The 20032-nt window shown below is 34.2% G+C and overlaps 1 protein-coding gene across 1 annotated transcript in view; it reads left to right on the plus strand.

Annotated features, from left to right (window-relative positions):
- Positions 1 to 20032, plus strand: part of fshr (follicle stimulating hormone receptor) — a 29656-nt gene that overhangs the window by 1228 nt on the left and 8396 nt on the right. Inside the window, exons 2-6 of the mRNA XM_056469329.1 lie at positions 13143 to 13214; positions 16252 to 16326; positions 16639 to 16710; positions 17046 to 17120; positions 17206 to 17286. Coding sequence (XP_056325304.1) covers positions 13143 to 13214; positions 16252 to 16326; positions 16639 to 16710; positions 17046 to 17120; positions 17206 to 17286 — 375 coding nt within the window. The remainder of the gene's footprint in view (positions 1 to 13142; positions 13215 to 16251; positions 16327 to 16638; positions 16711 to 17045; positions 17121 to 17205; positions 17287 to 20032) is intronic.

The raw sequence follows: 20032 nt of genomic DNA on the forward strand, positions 1-20032 counted from the left end.
TTAAAGTTATGCAATGTAAATGTAAAATTAATGTTAATATACACTTAATTTAATGTAATTTTAAGACAATGTGTTTACTAACATAAACTAAGAACAAGCAATTCATGTTTAGCATTTATCAATCATTGTTTTATATAAATAATCCATTATTAAAATCCAAGTTCATGCTTGTTAAGATTAGGTAATGCACTGTAGTTAGTACGGTCACACTTTATTTTGATGGTCCGTTTGTTGAATTTAAGTTACATTGCATCTACATGCCAACCCATTCTCATTAGGTTATAAGTAGACAGGTTAGGGTTGGGGTTAGGGTTAGTGTGACATGTACTTGCAATGTTTCTTATAGTCAGTTAAATGTCTGTTGAAGGAGCAGTATCAACAGATATTAAGCAGACAGTCTACTAATACTCAAATGGACCATCAAAATAAAGTGTTACCCTGAGTACTAACATTGAACGACTTAATTTTCCTTAACTAACATTAACAAAAATGAATAAATGCATTAATAAATGTATAGTATATTTTTGTTCATGTTAATAAATACATTAACTAACATTAAGTAATACAACCTTGTTGGAAAGTGTTACTTTATTATGTAATAGCAATAAAACTGCTGTCTATGGTCAAATACAAGCATAAACATGTAAACACATAAATAATAATCACTCATCATTAAAAATATGATTGAAAGTTTCCATGAAATGTTTTATATAAAAATTGCAAAATGATATAAACAAATTTGCATGCATTATATTTTATTTAACATTTTACATTTCATCGTTTTATGATATATGGGATATTAATATATCAAATAATGCAAAAATAAGGCTATTTAAAAGCAAGCTTGTAGGTGTATAAATCTGATTATAATGATTTAGGCTCATTTTGTTTTCATTTACAAAAGAAATATATGAAGGTGAATGTGGTTTATGTACAAAAACATTGTAAGTTACTTTTAAATTACACAATAAATTATGCAAACGTATTGAATTTATTCGTTTATATGCCATTTTAACAATTTACAAAGTAACCTTTAATCAGTTTAAATTAAAACTGATTAGACTGATTTATGCTTCCAATAAACATATTAGATTTTTTTTTATTATATTGTAATACAGAATTAAATATGGAAATGTTCCACATATTGCATTCATTAATTTCATATAGTAGCATTTAATCATGACATTGTAATTTTTTCTTAATTTTTTTTATGTGATGCCAAAATAATAAAATAAAATAAAAATGCTCTTCAAGTTATGTAGTAATGAAAGTAATATTTAATAATCAATAGCTTGACATACTAATTAAAAAACATCAAATCTCAGTGACATCGTTTCCCACACTGTAAAAAAAAATCCTGATTGCCTTAAAATTTTAAGCTGCATCAAATGAACCTTATGAGTCCATTGAACTTATATTATGTTAAACTGACTTGCTTAAAACAGCTTGCGTAACATAAAATTAAGTTAGAACTCATTTAACTTAGTTTAATACGTTACAATGACCTAAAACATTTGCTGTCAGGACTAATTGATCATATACATTTTCACAGTGCAGAGTTTTTTATTGTGGTTTAGAGAGAATGTGATTGACAAGAAGCCCTCTTTCTGTTTAGAGTGGCAGAATATTTTCCGTAACTTCAAGGATATCAGGAACTCTCTGTCTGACACAGAGGAGTGTGTTTTTATCTCAGCTGTTTCTCATATATTGCATGAAGCCATTCATTTTTTCAGTCAATGCATTTCAACCAATCATCCCTGAAATATAAATGAATGATAACGGAAACCATCGCTGGCTTCTCAAGCAGGTTATTGTTAAAAGTTGGGTTTATTTCTTGGATTCATTTCCTTAGGTTTCTGTATTTTTCCATTGTTCAGCATACCAGACTTTCTGCTTAGCACTGCAGGACAGTGCACTCTTGTAGAGCACAGCAATTGTTCAAGTTATACAGATTCAACTTTCTTTATTACCAAAAATATCAAGTCAAATGTCTCTTCTAAGGCTGCACGATATTGAAAAAATCTAACATTGCGATATTTTGTTATTCTGCGATATATATTGAGTATAATTTCACCAGATGACTTACATCTATTTAGAAAGTATTTATAATGTTAGATTGATTGGGAGGATCCTGTAAGTGAGTGAATTATGCTTAAAATGTAATAAATATAATCTACAAGCATAGATAAAAACAATAAAAAAAAGATACAATTGAAATAAACAGTGTTTTATAGTTTTCTAACAGTATTTAGATATAGTAATTGACCTATTGTGCAGCCCTAGTCTCCTCTTTGACTATTTCTGTGCTTTAGCAAAGTTGTTGTTAGCTTTTGATATTATTATTATTATTATTATATTTGTTTAATTGAAATATGTCTAAATTAATTATTTAATTGGAGACTGGCTGAAATATTATATAATATATTTTAGTATATTTTTTATTTTACAACTTCAGTTTATCTTAATAACTCTTTTGATTTGTTTTATTGGATTTTAGTACTTCACGTCACAGTTTTTCTCAGTGGCTTTGGTGCATTTCTCACAACACTATTTACATTTGCACAACAGGTAATGCATTTCTCAAAACAATTAGACATCTGTGCACATTATAGTATCAGTTTCTCATTCCTTCCACCAAATTGCAAATGCTTCTGGACATGCATCAATTGCTTTCATACAACTCTCTGCTGTCTTATAATATTATCATTTGCTTATGTCATGTCAGTCAAAATTAACTAAACTTGTGAATGCTGAATAGTCATTTCATATAAAAAGTATAGTCCTCATTTCATTACTTGAGTCATTACATACAAAAATGTTGAACTAGTCGTCAAAATAATTTTAAAATCTTTTTTTTCCTGAAAATGTCTTCTAAATTAAACAACTTCATGAATGATTTACAGACCTATGTATGTTGTAGGTTCAGTTCCAATACGTACTGCACTATTGTTTGTTTATGTTTGTTGTAAATAAGGGTGTGTTTATTCTTTTGCACAATGCTGTGAATAAATTAGAATTGTAAACAGCATAAACATGTGAAACATGCATATTCAGTGTCTTGTACTCAGATACCTCACTGAATGCAGTGATGTCTAACTTTACTGTAGTTTTCAAATGGCTGTGCAAATAGTATATAGTGCTGTCTTGAGCATTTTCAGGAAGTGTCACCAAAATCAGACTTTTTTTCATTGGAAAAAAATTTACAGAGTATGCTCAAAAATATATATATTTCTTTTTTTTTTTTTGCTTGTTCAAACTACCTAATTAAAATAAGCTTAATCAACACAATTCTTAAGATTTCATTGGGACAACTTAATTTTTTTATGTTCAATCCACATAAAATTGTTAAAAGTATTAAGTTAACAACAACAGGAATGAATTGTGTGGAACCCAGCATTTTTTACAGAGTAAACTGTCATAATGAAAACATGACAAAGCCATTTGACTATCTTGTTCATAAACAATGGTGTCAGGATTTTGTATCCTGATGACACTAACACTTGCATTGACATGGATACTTGCTTTTGAGGAATGAGCCATGCATTTTGAGCAAGTGGCGCGCTTTTGCAGGTTATCAACTAGGTTTTGCAGTTTGTACTAACTGTTGTGCAAATGTAATAGTGTTGTGAGAAATGCACCAAAGCGACTGAGAAAAACTGCAAACTAAACAATTGTTGGTAAATTTATTAAGGCAATCGATTTTTTACTTTGTAGTTGTTGTTATTTTATTTTACTTATTTTTATTGTGTTTTATTTTATCAACATAAGTTGTTTGCTATTTGTTATTTTTATTAGTTTGATTCTTTTTCTATGTAGTTTTATTAGTTTTATTTTTAAGTTTACATTTATTTTAACAAATAAAACAAATAAATTTAGTTTTATGGTTTTAAATCAATTTTCACATAAATGTAATTTAAAATTATTGCAAAAAAATTGCAAGTAACAATTTGAACAGATTGTGAAACTTCTTAGCAAAAAGAAAAGGTTGCATTTCAATATTTACAAATAAGAGATTTTTTCTGAAAAAAAAAATGTTTAGTGTAGTGGAAATAAACTATTTTGTTTAATTTTTAGGGTAACTTTGTTCGAAGTAACAGATAGATAGATAGATAGATAGATAGATAGATAGATAGATAGATAGATAGATAGATGGATGGATGGATGGATGGATGGATGGATGGATGGATGGATGGATGGATGGATGGATGGATGGATGGATGGATGGATGGATGGATGGATGGATGGAGGACGGACGGACGGACGGACGGACGGACGGACGGACGGACGGACGGACGGACGGACGGACGGACGGACGGACAGACAGACAGACAGACATGGATGGATGGATGGACGGACGGACGGACTGACATAGATAGATAGATAGATAGATGGATAGATAGATAGATGGATGGATGGATGGATGGATGGATGGATGGATGGATGGATGGATGGATGGATGGATGGATGGATGGATGGATGGATGGATGGATGGATGGATAGATATGAATCATTTTTTTAATATCTGTATATCCAACACGATCTCATGTTACAGCATCATATTCTTTTCTCTGCTCTTCAAGGCATCATGTCCAGCTTGTTTTGTGTAACTGCATGTGTGTTTCTGTGGGATTACAGGAATGAATGTCCACAGGGAAAACACATAGACACTAATGACGGCGTACAGCAAGAATTGCACACACAAAAAAAGCCTGACAGCGTACAGATCAATTGCAGTCGTCTGTAAATAGGCTACTGGTTAATGCGCTTCCATTTCTCATAACATTTCACATCTGGAATGACCTACTTTCTGCAATGACTCATTCTGCTCATACTTTCAGAAGAAACTATTAGACATTTAAAGTGCAAGGAGAAGATATTAGAGGATGAGCTCACAGATACACTTGGAAAGAGTGTTTTTTTAGAGCATGAACACGCTCTGATACTCTAAATCTCACTCAGACTGATCTTAAGAGAAGAAATATGTAAATTCATACAATCTTATTTGTAAGGATTTCTAGGAAAACAGTAAACATTAATTCAAGATTAACAATTTATCAAAAACTATAAAAATCATGAACTGCCATGAAAGGCAATCAGTGTTTTTGTGCTTTTTATGGAGTAAATCTGTAATCTGTTAGTGTTTTAATTACAGGAAATAGCTGGCCATATGTTTTACTAGTTTACTTACTAAATTAGACCCTGTTTCTATTCAGATTTGATGAGTATTCTTTGTAATTACAAATCATCAAACTGGAGAAATATTTCTGCTTCCATCTAGAATTAATACTCCCTTCACATGCTATTGTACATTTTCAATTTACAATGTATGAATTTGTGATTATGTTTTTGCTGCATTAAACTGCTTTGTTGTCTGAAAGAAAAAAAAAATCTAGCATCTCATTGGTAGAAACAAAGTCAGAGCAAGTCGCTGGTTATTTATTATTCAAACGGACCTGTCAGAGTAAGCATCCAGCTAAAGATTCACTGATTCAAATGATCCAGTCAGGATGAGCTTCAAGTTAATGAGTCACTGATTCAAATGGTCGAATAAGAGTTATGCTGCGTCTCAATTCACATACTATCCGTAATAAATAATATTTGAAAATAGAATTAGTATGTCCCAAATAGTAGTATGTTGAAAAGTGTCTGTCGGATGGATTACTATTTCCGGTCCAAATGTTAAGTGTAGAACCGTCCATAGCCTACTCTAACCACTGATATTGCTACAGTACACTGTATGTTGGGAGTGAATTCAATTAGAACTACAAACTTGGGTGAAAAGTTTAAATAAACTACAAACACGATGGACGCGCCAGACCAACCGTCAAGTAGAGAGGCTTCGGTAAAGATGTTTGTATGACAGTTAATTAATATCTAGCCCACTGGAAAATATTCAAATTGCGTTGTCTGTGTTATATTTCCTCTGCAACAACAATACTGACCTTCTATAAAGACGTGTTTGGACATTAACGTCTAAATGCATTATTCAAAGACCTGAAGAGATTTCTCAGCATGAAAAACTCGCGAATGGGAGATTAACCTGTTGCTGCTTCTCCAATAAGGTAGGAAATTAAATACGACAAAAATATGGATGATGTGTGGTTGATTGACAGGGCTCATAACTAAGCAACATAGCATCTGTTAACGAGGAAGTAGTATGTCCCAAAGCTTGCATACTCTTCTGTTACACTTTTAAAAGTATATATTTTTCCTTCACAAAAAAGTACATACTTATAGGGCGTAGTAAAAATATATGAATTGGGACGCAGCATAAATCTCCAGTTAATGATTCTCTGATTCATATGATCCAGTCAGAGTAAGTCTCTTGTAAACAAATCCCTAATTCAATAATCTGGTCAGAGTGAAGCAGGTTACATACTGGTAGCTCCGCTCGGCGTCGCAACAGTGCGCACACAGTTGGAAGTATCGCACACCAGACGCGCACATTTGCATGATACTTAAAATGAAAGTATTTAGATGGAGCGGCAGAAATATAAACAGTGTTCTGTGTCGTGGCTGGGCACCGCAGACAGCTGCCGACTTGCGGTGCCGGTGTGTGTACCCTTATAGAAACCTATGTTTAGAAATCTAAAATACATGCCGCTGCGTGTCGCTTCTGGTGTGTGACCCCCTTGAGTCTTTAATGATTTACTTATTCAAATGATCCAGTCAGGGTGGGTCTCTATTTAATGATTCCCTGATTCATATAATTCAGTTAGGGTGAGTCTCTAGTTAAAGATTCACTAATTCAATTGATCTGATCAGAGTGAATTTCTAGTTAGTAATTCATGAAGTTAAATGATCTGACCAAAGTAAATCTTGAGTTAATAATTCACATATTCAAATTAGGGATGAGCAATATGACAAAAAGTACCATTTCTGTATTGATTCTGTATTAATTAAATCAATTTACAGTTTATACTGACCACATGTAAAGACTATTTCTTTTTTTACATTTTAAAGTGTGTACTCAGAAATGTACTCATGCATATATGATCATATTTCTCACTTTATTTAGAACTTCAGGGCAAATGTTTTGTTTAGAAATATATTTAAAAAAATTATTATAAAATATAAAAAAATAAAAGACTTTATAATATAAAATATAAAAGACTTTTCAAAAACTAATAATTATAGGTCCAACATTAAAATAAAATATATTGCTAAGTAAAATGCAAGATTTTCCCTGCACTGGATTGTGGCTGGAAGGGCATCCGCTGTGTAAAAAATATGCTGAATAAGTTAGTGGTTCATTCTGCTGTGGCGACCCCTGATTAATAAAGAGACTAAGCTGAAAAGAAAATTAATGAATGAAAATGCAAGATGTAAATATTGTACTTTTAAGATAGCAATGTTTTCACAATGCTGTTATTCATGTTTCAGTCTGTCTTATAATGGCATGTAATATATTATGAAAAAGTATAACATAAACAATGTTATTTATGACACTACCACTACCAAAAAAAAAAAATATATATATATATATATATATATATATATATATATATATATATATATATATATATATATATATATATATATATATATATATATATATATATATGGCACAATATGAAACAATAGCCACTTTATTTTGTACACACAATATATGTCATCTTATTGCACAGCCCTAATACAAATGGTTCATTTCAATTGACATATATCTGCCCTCTCAAGCGCACTTTAGAATGAAACCTGTCATAGCCGCTATATTGAACTGTCACTCCAAACTGTGGAACTCAAAACTGTCCACTTCAAAAGCCCTTCAGAATTAAAGATTTCAAAGGGTACAACTCATTGACACTTTAGGCCCCCATGAGACTATGCACAGGGAAGTTGTTTAGGGTCAAAACATGAATGTTCCTTACATTCAGAAGGGCTCATGCCTATGCCCTAACGCATTGTGAAGCTGTCACTCTGGAAGTTAAACTCTTTGAAAGGATATGACATGAGAACCACTTGCGAATGGAACACCCTGCCAGTTAGGGTGAGTTTCCATTTAGTGATTCTCTGATTCAAATGATCTGGTCAGAGTGAGTCTTTGATTACGAACTCAAATTCGCTAATGCTTAATTTTAGGATTCATTCATTTTCCTTCAGCTTAGTTTCTTATTTATCAGAGGTTACCACAGTGGAATGAATCACCAACTATTCCAGCATATGTTTTATGCAGTGGATGCCCTTCCAGCCGCAACCCAGGATTGAGGAACATCCATACACTCATTCGCACACACACTCATACACTACGGCCAATTTAGTTTAATAAGTTCACTTATAGCATGTCTTTGGACTGTGGGGAAAACTGCAGCACCTGGAGAAAACCCAAGAGGGAACATGCAAACTCCACACAGAAATGCCAACTGGGATTTAAACCAGCGACCTTCTTGCTGTAAGGCGACAGTGCTAACCACCGAGCCACGGTGCTGCCCGAATTTTAGGATTTATTATTGTAAATGAAAATCATATTTAAGTCAGATGCTGTGAAATAAATATATTGTAAAAATTACAATTGTAGTTGAGTACAGTGTATCAGTTGAGCAATTGTATAAGCTGTGTTATATTTTTATGAGCCTTGGATAAACTTCTTGAATGTGGAAATATCTTCATTTATATTACTGTCTGAATAGGATACATAACAATGTTTAAATTACACAAATGAATGGCCAAGTGTCTTCTTTGCTGCTGTAGCACATTCTAGGTGGATATTTCTACTGGAGTAAGATTTCATATCTACTTTAACTCAAATGTTTTAGGATGTGGACTATAGCATAATTATACCTGCTGACAAAGAAATTTATTTACTGACTGAATTACTGATACCCCATTTTCTGTGCATCTTTATGTACAAAACAACCCCAAATCAGAAAAAGTTGGCACAGAATGGAAAACGCAAATAAAAAAAGAAAGTAGTGGTTTACTTTGACTTGTATCCATTGCAGACAATACAACAAACATTATTTAATGTGTTCATCATAATTTTTTATTGTTTTGTTTTTTCAAAATAAATACGTTTTCCAATTTTAGTTCTTGCAACACATTTCAAAAACGTTGGAACAGTAAAGCATTTACCACTTTGTAATGTTGCCATTTCTTCAGGGACTGAAGACACTAAGTGATGAAGTGTTTTAGGTGTAATGTTGTCCCATTCTTCTTGCAAACAAGTCTTAAGGTGGGAAACGGCAAGGGGCACTTCGTTGACACATTTTCGCTTCAAAATGCACCCCACATTTTCTATTGGAGACAGGTCAGGACTGCAGGCAGGCCAGTCAAGTTTCTGTATTCTCTTCCTCCAAAGCTACTATTTGTTTATAGTAAATTGGAACAGTGTTGTTAAGTTTTAGTGTTTAAGTTCAGTTTAGCTCAGTTCAGTGTGGTTTAATAATCACTACTGAGAGTCCAAACACTGAAGAGCAAATCCATCGATGAGCAGCTCTACCGATCCCAAACCATGCAAGCTAGTGAAAAAAAAAATTCACCAGTTGACAAAAGTGAAGAAAAAAAAACCTAGAGAGAAACCAGACTCAGTTGGGCATGACCATTTCAATTTCTCCGCTGGCCAAAGGTCTTATGCAGAGCTGCAGTTTCAGCGGTGGAGGCTGGAAGCTGGACCTCAGCGAAAACTCGTCTGTCCCTGGAGCGTCACAGGAATCAGTCTCATGCTCTTCACTCCTCCATGACCACCACAGCAGCTGCTCAGGATACGGCCTGGTCCAGGACATGGAAGCCTTGGGATCATCTCGTCGTTGGTCTTGGATTGAATTAGTGACTCTGCATAGTCTGAGGGCCTCGGGATGAGTATCCCCAAGTGGAAATGGAGAATAAAGAGAATAATTAGCATAGCTACTGTTCACAGTGTATACAAACAGATGCAGAAACCGGTGTGGAGCACATTCATGTATCAAAAAGCTAAGTGATAGCTTTGAGATCTTAAAGAGCGAGTTGGATTGTAGCAAGACAGAAGGTTGGTTAGATAAACAGGAGCTAGATTATTTAAAGCTTTATAGGTAAGCAGCAATATTTTAAATTCAATACGAAACTTAACAGGCAGCCAGTGTAAGGAGGATAAAATTGGGGTGATGTGATCAAATTTTCTAGACCTGGTAAGAACTCTGGCAGCTGCATTTTGTACTTGCTGAAGTTTGTTAATAGACGATGCTGGACAGCCAGAAAACAGAGCATTACAGTAGCCCAGCCTAGAAGTCATAAAAGCATGGATTAGCTTTTCTGCATCTGAGATGGATAGCATACTTCATAACTTAGCAATATTTCTCAGATGAAAGAAGGCAGTTTTTGTGACATGGGATATATGATTTTCAAAAGTTAATTTGCTGTCTAATATGACACCCAGATCTTTTATAGTAGAGCTAACACTAACTTTGTATCCCTCTAATTGTAGATCGAGTTGCAAAATCTGCTGTGTACAGGATTTTGGCCCAATAAGTAATAATTCTGTTTTGTCTGAGTTTAAGAGAAGATAATGGTTGGTCATCCAATTTTTAACATCTTTAATACACTCAGTTAGCTTAGACAGTTTAGACATCTCATCAGGTTTAGTTGAAATATATAATTGAGTATCATCTGCATAACAGTGAAAGCTGATCCCATGTCTTCTAATAATGTCTCCCAGGGGTAGCATGTATATTGTAAAAGCATAGGGCCTAGAACTGATCCTTGAGGCACCCCATACTTTACTGGGCTGACTTGTGAAGGCTGTCCATTAATATTCACAAACTGTTCAAGGTCAGCTAAGTATGACTTAAACCATTGTAGAACCTGTCCCTAGACATCTATAGAATTTAAGTGATTTATGAGGATACTGTGGTCAATAGTGTCAAATGTGGCACTAAGATCGAGTAAAACTAATAGATGCACCCTTGGTCAGCAGCTAAGAGTAGATTATTGGTTATTTTCACTAATGCGGTTTCTGTGCTGTAATGAGCTCTGAAACCTGACTGAAACACTTCAAAAACATTGTTCGTCTGCAGAAAGGAGCATAATTGGGTAGAAACAACTTTTTCTAGTATTTTAGATATAAATGGAAGATTTGAAATAGGCCTATAATTAGCTAAGTTGCTGGGGTCCAGTTGTGGTTTCTTAATAATAGGCTTAATAACAGCTAGCTTATAAGGATTTGGAACATGGCCTAAAGATAAAGAAGAGTTGATAACGTTAAGAAGAGGTTCTCCTATAACAGGTAGCAATTCTTTCAGTAATTTTGTTGGAATTGGGTTCAACATACACATAGCTGGTTTAGAGCTATTTATAATTTTATCTAGCTCTTCCTGTTCTATGATTTTGAAGCACTGTAGATTATTTTGATTCAGTAAAATGTTTACTGGATCTGGAGTATAAGGTGGTGCAGAAAGTTTAACATCTTCAATTTTCTGTCTAAAGCTTTCTATTTTATCACTGAAAAAATTCATGAAGTCATCACAATTTGCGGTGGAACATTTTGTTCCAAAGATGACCGATTATTTGTTAATTTAGCAATGGTGTAAATAAGAATCTAGGATTGTTATGATTATTTTCTATCAGTTTGCAGAGGTGCTCGACCCTGGCAGATTTTAGAGCCCTCCTATAGCTGGACATACTGTCTTTGTACGCAATTCTAAAAACTTCTAAATTAGTTTTTTCCATTTACGTTCCAGGGCACGGGTTACTGTATTGAGAGCGCGGGTATGACTATTATACCATGGTGTAGTTTTATTCTCTATAGCCTTTTTAAGTTTGATGTGTCCCACAGTATTTAGTGTGCTAGTAAAGATGGCATCCATACTGCTGGTTACTACATCAAGGTCATTTGCGTTTGCGGGTGCATTTCAAAATAAAGAAAGATCAGGGAAGTTATTTGTGAATTCATCTTTGGTGGACGGAACGATAGTTCTACTAGGGCGATATATCGGAACGGATCTGCTAATTTCAGGTAAACACAGCTTATATAGTAAGAGGTAGTGGTCTGTAATATCATCACTTTGTGGTATAATGTCTACATCAATGACCTCAATTCCATAAGACAGAATTAGATCTAAAGTATGCTTTAGGCGATGGGTTGGACCAACAACATTTTGCTTTATCCCAAGTGAATGTAGTAAATCCATAAACGCGAGGCCTAATGGATCGTTAGCATCATCTATGTGGATGTTAAAGTCTCCTACAATTAGTAATTTATCAGTTTTAACTATTAAGTCAGAAATAAAATCAGAAAACTCTTTTAGAAAATCGACATAGGGTCCTGGGGGTCTATATATGGTGATTAAAGCTAGCGATAACATAGGTTTTTGCATAGTGTCCGGAAGCATAACATTAAGCGCTAATACTTCAAAGGAGTTAAACATAAGTCAGTTTCTCTGATTAACATTAAGAATATTACTAAAGATTTATGCAACTCCGCCACCATGACCAGTTTGACGAGCCTCATGTTTATATAAGAATCTGGAGGAGTTGCTTCTTTTAAACTAATATAATCATTTTGTTTCAGCCAGGTTTCAGTGAGACAGAGTGCATTAAGGTTGTTATCTGTTATGATTTCATTTATGATAAGTGCTTTAGGTGCTAGTGACCTGATGCTTAGGAGACCGAGCTTTACGAAATTTGTTGTTTTGATACTTTCACTTTTTACCGTTTTTACCGTGGTTTGATTTTTAATAGATTATTTCTGAAGCACACGGTATGTTTATTTTTTGATCTAATAATACGAGGAACAGACACAGTCTTTATGGGGTTAGTCAGATATGCATTAATGGTATTTAAGTGGGACAAACAAGAGTCTATATGGCTATAATGTGAATTTTATGAATTTTTACAAAATTGAAAAGATGTCTAAAAAAGTACATTTGGAAATCACTACTTTATTTTTTGTTTACATCTTACTGTTGCAACTTTTTCTGATTTGCGGTTGTAGCATTGTCAACTTGTAAAAATAAAATGTTAATACAAGATGTAAATTAAGAGTCAAAATGGTGATCCGATAAATGCAAAATGAATCAGTCACACCTGAAACAGCCATGCCAGCTTTTTCTGTGTAATTTGCTCATAATACAGTATTCACCTCTGAACAGGCTGTGATATTTATAACTGTTACACACTGGTGAAAATGAATTGCTGGATGATGAATCACATCTCTTCTATCTAATTTTACGCAGGGAGATCAAACTGACTCAGATCAGCGTGTTTCGCCGAGCAGCCTTGTCTGAACTACACGAGCTGAAGAGAATGTAAGTGTAAATAAAAAAAAAAAAACGAAGGACACTGAGTTGTTTACTATTGAAACATGAAAGTGTATATAGGCTACTGAAAGAAAACATTCAATCAAACATTCATAAAATATTGAACTGCTGCTGAATGCTCCAATCTGTCTTTTGCTGTTGCCAAAGTTTTGACTTAATCCAAAAGCGCATATAAACACATGATATTTAGTCTTGATTGAATTTGTTTAGACTTTGATATGGAACGTGATGTTTAACAGTGACCCAAACACTGAGATATGTATCACAGGGAAATACTGCAAAACCTAAGGGAAAATTTGACAAATGTAAATCTATATTATAAGAGAAGTTCATTTCATTTTAAATGCATCCTATTTTAGGTAATACTTTTAGGTTCATGTCTCTTTTAGACATTTGTTCACTGTAAAAAGCTTTGCAATTGCATGTCAAATTATTTTACTGTAAGCCCTGATACACATACAGTTATTTATTTATTTATTTGGATTTCATTTAGGGGTTGAAAGAAGTTGGAAACTGAACGATTCAATTAGTATTAAACCTAATTCAACTATTAAGCAGCTCTGAGAGTTTATGCATTTACTTGACAACACAGAGTCTGACCTCGACTTAAAATGAACCACAGAGAACGTCAGTATAGCTTTCAAATTCCTCAAACTAACTGCAAAATGTACCATTTTGATCATTACTTTCAACTCTTTCAATTTGAATGACACTTTTGAACTCAACGGTTGGGTTTGTTCTGACCAAGTGGGTTACAACAACCCAACAAGTATAGAAATGAACAGGTATACTGTCACTTTAAGACAGTAATACAGTATATCGTGTAACCCTGCTTATGTTTACTTGAGACATGAATGACATTAATTAAAGGTGCAGTATGTAAGTTTGACTCCCAGTGGATGAACTAGGTATTGCATTCCTGGATCAAACCATGCACAAGCACAGGTTGCCAGATTGAAGACCAACAGGAGTGTGCCTGACAATCGAGCCTAAAAGCTGATTTAAATTGTGTTCTAAGTAAAAGCAAGGGCACACAATAGAAGGAATATTTCTTGTATTAAAAGGAGTTTTTGTCCTAACCAACACCTGGAATTTCTATTTTAGAAACGGCTTCTATTTTTTGCAGCTGAACAACAGAAAACTTGACATGATCACCTCAATCACACCATAATGTTAGGGAAGTTTAATATGTATTAATTAGATCCTAAACCTTACCATTTCGTGCATATTCTGTGCTTAAATGTCTTAAAATGGCTTTTACATCCATAATATTTAAATTATTTGCTAATTTATAACCTCATGTGGAACTATGAATCTGCGTCTCATATCGGAGACTGCTACAGTCTCCAGAGGTTACATTTCGGTCACGGACACATGCTTTGAAAGCCTTTTTGAACGAATGAATGAAATACACTGTTTTCCACCAAGGCAACCCAAGGTTCTGAAATATAATTGGCTAAAGTGGCATTGGGCAGGTTAAAAGAACCAAAACAAAGACAGCGTTCCAGCACGTAATGCACATTTTCAAAGCAGAAAACTGACTTGAGCATTGCTTTTCAGATAAACAAAAATGTTCACTGTGCGTGTTTCTTAAATATCTGCAAACATATTATGGTATTTTTATGCTTTAGAAGAGTCAAAAACTTACATACAGCACCTTTAAGTGTTTACTTTAATATTCTGGCACTTTGGCAAACATTTTTACATAATTTTGTGTGTATTTCAAATTTAAAGCATGTCATTTTAAATTTAACGCAACCTTTTGGTTCTTTGTTTTATTGTTGAGCTACAAAAAAGCCAACTAAAATTAAATGTTTCAGTTAAATGTGGTAAATAAATCAGACTTTTAAAATGCAAATATTGTCACTTGACAGATAGAAGATAACGCACAAGTCATCTGTGAGCAAATCAAGGTAAAGGCAGGAGCAGCTCGACTGGGGTATTCAGCATTGAACTCCACTATTGTGTTATAAAATGAAGTTCATATAAATTTAATATAAAATGTTAAAAATGATACTGCGTTAGTTAATAGGATTTAAAGCAACATTTTCTTGTCTTGGCAAATTTATTGTAATACGGTTTGGTATGTATGGTTGTTAACCATCCCATATAAGCTGGGACATTACATAAATTGGGCCCATTTGATCTGTCTCATACAGAACTTGCCTTGTCTCATTTATTGACAGCAATGCTGATTTAACCATACAACAGTACCAGCGCTGATCATGAGACTTGAGGATGATTTATCTATAAGGGAAACCTATTCTCTTCAGGAGAGATTACAGATACAATTTTCGTCTTAGAAGTTCTCTGTTGTGGGATATTACCAACGCAGTGAATTTGTTTATAGCAGAAAGTAACCAGGGAAATGCTGCTTTGAGCTGTTCTAGAAGCACCACCTGCTGACAGAGATCCTTACAAAAACCACTTGAACCTAAAATAATCATTAATGAAGTTAGGAAAGGATTAGGGAATTACAAATGTGTTCAGAATTAGCTAGTTTACATCAATCTTGTGATATAAATAATTTACTCAGCCAAACGCATTGTCTCGTGAGCATTTTAGTGTATTGTTAAAAAGGGCATCATCTGCTGTTAAAAATAATCTCAGAATCAATTCGAGAGAATAGCTACGTATTTTAAAAATCTCAGAATCAAAACAGAATCGAATTCAAACATTTTTTCTCCAGCTCTATTATATTTACAAACAACATTGTTTATTTTTGAGTCAGAAAATTGCTAAATACATATTTTAAATACTATTTATTAAAATACTGCTCACCCCTGGTTGACATGCAATTGCGAAGTTACTTCAAAATCAAAGTAAGCATCAAAAGAGCCATTCAAATCAAGCGTAACTCCATTTTGTTTATTTTAATCAACATAGTTATTTGATTTGCCTCGATACACCTCAGTCTAACAAATTGTGCATTTTGCATCATGGCAATCAGTTTATTCCATTGCAAACAGTTTTCTAAAGTTTTATACATCTTATTTTTTGGCTGTATGATTATTTTTCTCCTCAGAGTGGTGTCCGAGAACGGGGCTCTCGAGCGAATCGAAGCCTTTGCCTTCTTTAACCTGACAGAACTGGAGGAAATGTATGTAGCTGCACGGCACTTCAAAATAAACTCAGCCGTATTCTTACCAACATAATTTATTTGTCTTTTAGAGTATATATGATACTATAAATAATATAAAAAAGTATATTATGTGAAAAATGTAATCAAATATTTGTAGTAAACAATATACTGTCTGCTTAATATCTGCTAACACATTTTTCAGAGTCCTCCAACAGACAGTCTACAAGTAACTTTGCAACTACATGTAGTTTGCTAATACTCTAATATGAGTTTGACTGTTTAAAATGAAGCTTCCAAATGAACTGAAATGTCAATGCATCTTTCTGACAGAACTATAACAAAATCCAAAAATCTTGTGATGCATAAAGATGCCTTCTGGAGACTTCCAAAGCTGCGATATCTGTGAGTTTTCATCACTCTTGTCTAGTACACTCTGAATCATCAGGGTTTCATGATGTGGTTCAGCAGTTTAAAGGGAGTATATTCCCACATGAGTTTCAGCCTAGCACTGAGTTATGTTAAGAGTCCTGAAAGACCTCAGTAAAAGCAGAATGACCCAAACACAGGTCAATATCCAGATCAAATGTTTCTCACAGGAAACAAAGGCTGCAGATGCAAAGACAAAATACGAATGTCTTTCTGACGTATTGCATTCATCAATCTTGTCTCCCTCTGTGTGTGCGGTGTTTTTGTGTGTGTGTATGTGTGTGTGTGTGTGTGCGTGTGTGTTCCTCCAGGATTATCTCAAATACTGGTCTTAAAATCCTGCCGGATTTCTCCAAGATCAACTCTGCTGCTCTTGAATTTCTATTGTAATTTTCATTTAAGTCAATATCTTAATGCATATTTCTATCTGAAAATATGTATTAATAAATATATATCATATCTATATTACAGTGATCTACAAGATAACATGCACATAGAGAGGATTCCCAGTAATGCTTTTCTCGGATTGACCAACGCCACCATAACTGAGCTGTAAGTAGGCATTGATGGGTGATATTATTATGCGAGAATTGAATGATGCACACTACTTAAATTTACAGCAAACTGAATAAAGTTATTGCTGGGGTGCATAACAAAAATAAGCTAATTGTTCACACATGCGCACGTATAAACACACACACACATATAAAATACCTTTATTATGAATGAATGATAAGTTTAGCCATACGCTAATCATGAACTTTAACTACAACATGAGTCACATTAGTTCATGTGTGCATAACGGCTCCCTTAATTACTTGTCAGTACATGATTGTTTGTTAAATAATGCATTATCACATTAGATTATGCTTAATTTAACCATGATGAACTCATTACATGTTAATGTATAATTATATCATGACTTTACTTGAAGGGGAATATCATCAGTAACCCATTCTTAACTACTCATGAGCTCTTTATGGACGTCCGTCTAGTGCGTTTACACTGAATAACATTAGAAAAGTGTTGTGTCAACATGAACAGCTTAATCACAGGAGTTCATGAGTATTTAAGAATGAGTTAATGGTGATGTGCCCCTCAAAGTAAAGTCGTGACATAATTATACATTAACAATTCATGAGTTAATGTTCCCTACATTTAGCTTAAACTTAAACGCTAATACATTAATTAACATGTACTAACAAGTAATTAAGGTAGCCATTATTCACACATGAACTCATGTTGTAGTTAAAGTTCATTCATGTGAAGCTGCTTTGACATAAACTACATTGTAAAAGTGCTATACAACTAAAGGTGAGTTGAATTGAATGATTAGCGCATGGCTTAACTTATTAATGGTCATTAAATCATAATATAGTAATATTTAGTTTACATATTAATATATCATTTTTCATGTACTGTTATTGTAAAGTGTTACCATATATATTATATTTAAGATTTGATGTTTTATGTAAGATAAGATGTTTTTATCCTAATTATTAAACATTTATAACTTATAAGTTCACAATATTGCAATTAAAATTTTTAAAGTTATTTGAGATCCAATTTGATGCAAGTAATTTAAGTTTAAAGGTCTCATGAAGTACCTTGAAAAGTACTGGTGAAATGTTTGGTGTAATCTCAACTGAAGACAGGGAGGGACATAAAGTAGCCCCTCCCCTTTTTAAAAAACAGCCAATAGTGTTCCATTTTTAATCACAGCTCTGTCAGTGTGAGTGGTTGAGATTTGATGAGAAACTGAAGTATAACGTGATGTAAAAAAAACACATTTATCTAGGCCAGTGGTTCCCAACAATGAAAGGGGTGGCTTGGTGATTTCCAAAAATATCATATAAGTCATTGAACTAATAGAATCACCATCTTTTATCCATAACCTGCAGAAGAAAAAAAATAGTATTTAATAGTTACATAATAAACAACATGCACATAAAAAGCCATCAGCCATTCAGTTTTTTTTTCATTGGATTGCAACCCCGGGGGTTATTAGGTTAGATTATTGACACAGCAATATTGTTAGTTACAGCAGATTGATTTTATGTTAATGTTAAACTTTAACACCTTTACGGCACTCACGTACACAGTGTTGGGCAAGCTACTTGAAAAATATAATGAGCTAAGCTATTAGCTACACTACTTAAAATGTAGCTTAACTACACTAAAAGCTACACCCTGTGAAATGTAGCAAGCTACGCTAAAAGCTACTTTGCAAAAGTAGCTTAGCTACATATAGGCTATTTTTGCAATTTTCATTTTTAAATCGAAGCAACTTAAATTATCATTCATTTCTTAGTAATAACTAAAACTGTCAATGAATCATATGAGACAGAATTTTCAGTTCAGTTATTTACTGTAAATAGTATTGTACCAAACAGAAACAAATTATAGTATATAATAGCAAAAACAAAAAGTTTGTTGTCAACCATCGTAAAACAGGAAGAAGAAATCGTCAGTCGCGCCATCATATGGATTCACCTTTATTGGCTAGACACCGGCCTTACAACTCCGTGAATGTTGGTGCTCTCACTTAGTGAAGTTTAGTTATAAACAAGTTTCGAGAGGATCACGTGCTTATGATTGCTAGCGGCTGGATCCGCATTATCCAATTCTCAATGCACCAATCAGACGACTCCTAAGCTACTACAAATACCCTGGGTTACGTACCACCGCTATCTTCGTTTTGAAGAATCCCCCCATCCACCCCTACTCCTCCTCCTTCCTAGATGGATGACACGGTGGCCCAGTGCTTAGCACTGTTGCCTCACAGCAAGAATGTCTCTGGTTCTAGGCTTTACCAAACCAGCAGACATTTCTGTGCGGAGTTTGCATTTTCTCCCCGTGCTCACGTGGGTTTCCCCCGGGTTTCCCGGTTTCCTCCCACCGTCCAAAAAACATGCAACATAAGTTAATTGACTAATCCAAACCGGCACTATAGACATGCTCCTAGTAAATGGTTATCTCTCAAGAGCAATCACTGGCTGTTCATTGGTTATTACAGCGGGGGAGTTCTCGAGATCTACCTGAGCTCAAACTCCCTTCTCGCCTTGCAAAGGGAGGGAGCCCCGGGCTCGGGGATCTTATGAGCTCAGGGCTCTCTCCCGGGACAGCATGCCAAACAAGCTTATAATTAATCATCAGCTTAGTGTGAACTCTTGAATTGATCTGCGATCGGTAAATGTAGCTTTTGTGGACGCTACTGCGCTACTTGACTAAAAAAATAGCTTCGCAACTGAAAAGCCATTGCATTTATAAAGTAGCGACGCTGCCCAACACTGCATGT

The sequence above is a fragment of the Danio aesculapii genome, chromosome 12 (genome assembly GCF_903798145.1).
Source record: "Danio aesculapii chromosome 12, fDanAes4.1, whole genome shotgun sequence".
Classification (NCBI taxonomy): Eukaryota; Metazoa; Chordata; class Actinopteri; order Cypriniformes; family Danionidae; genus Danio; species Danio aesculapii.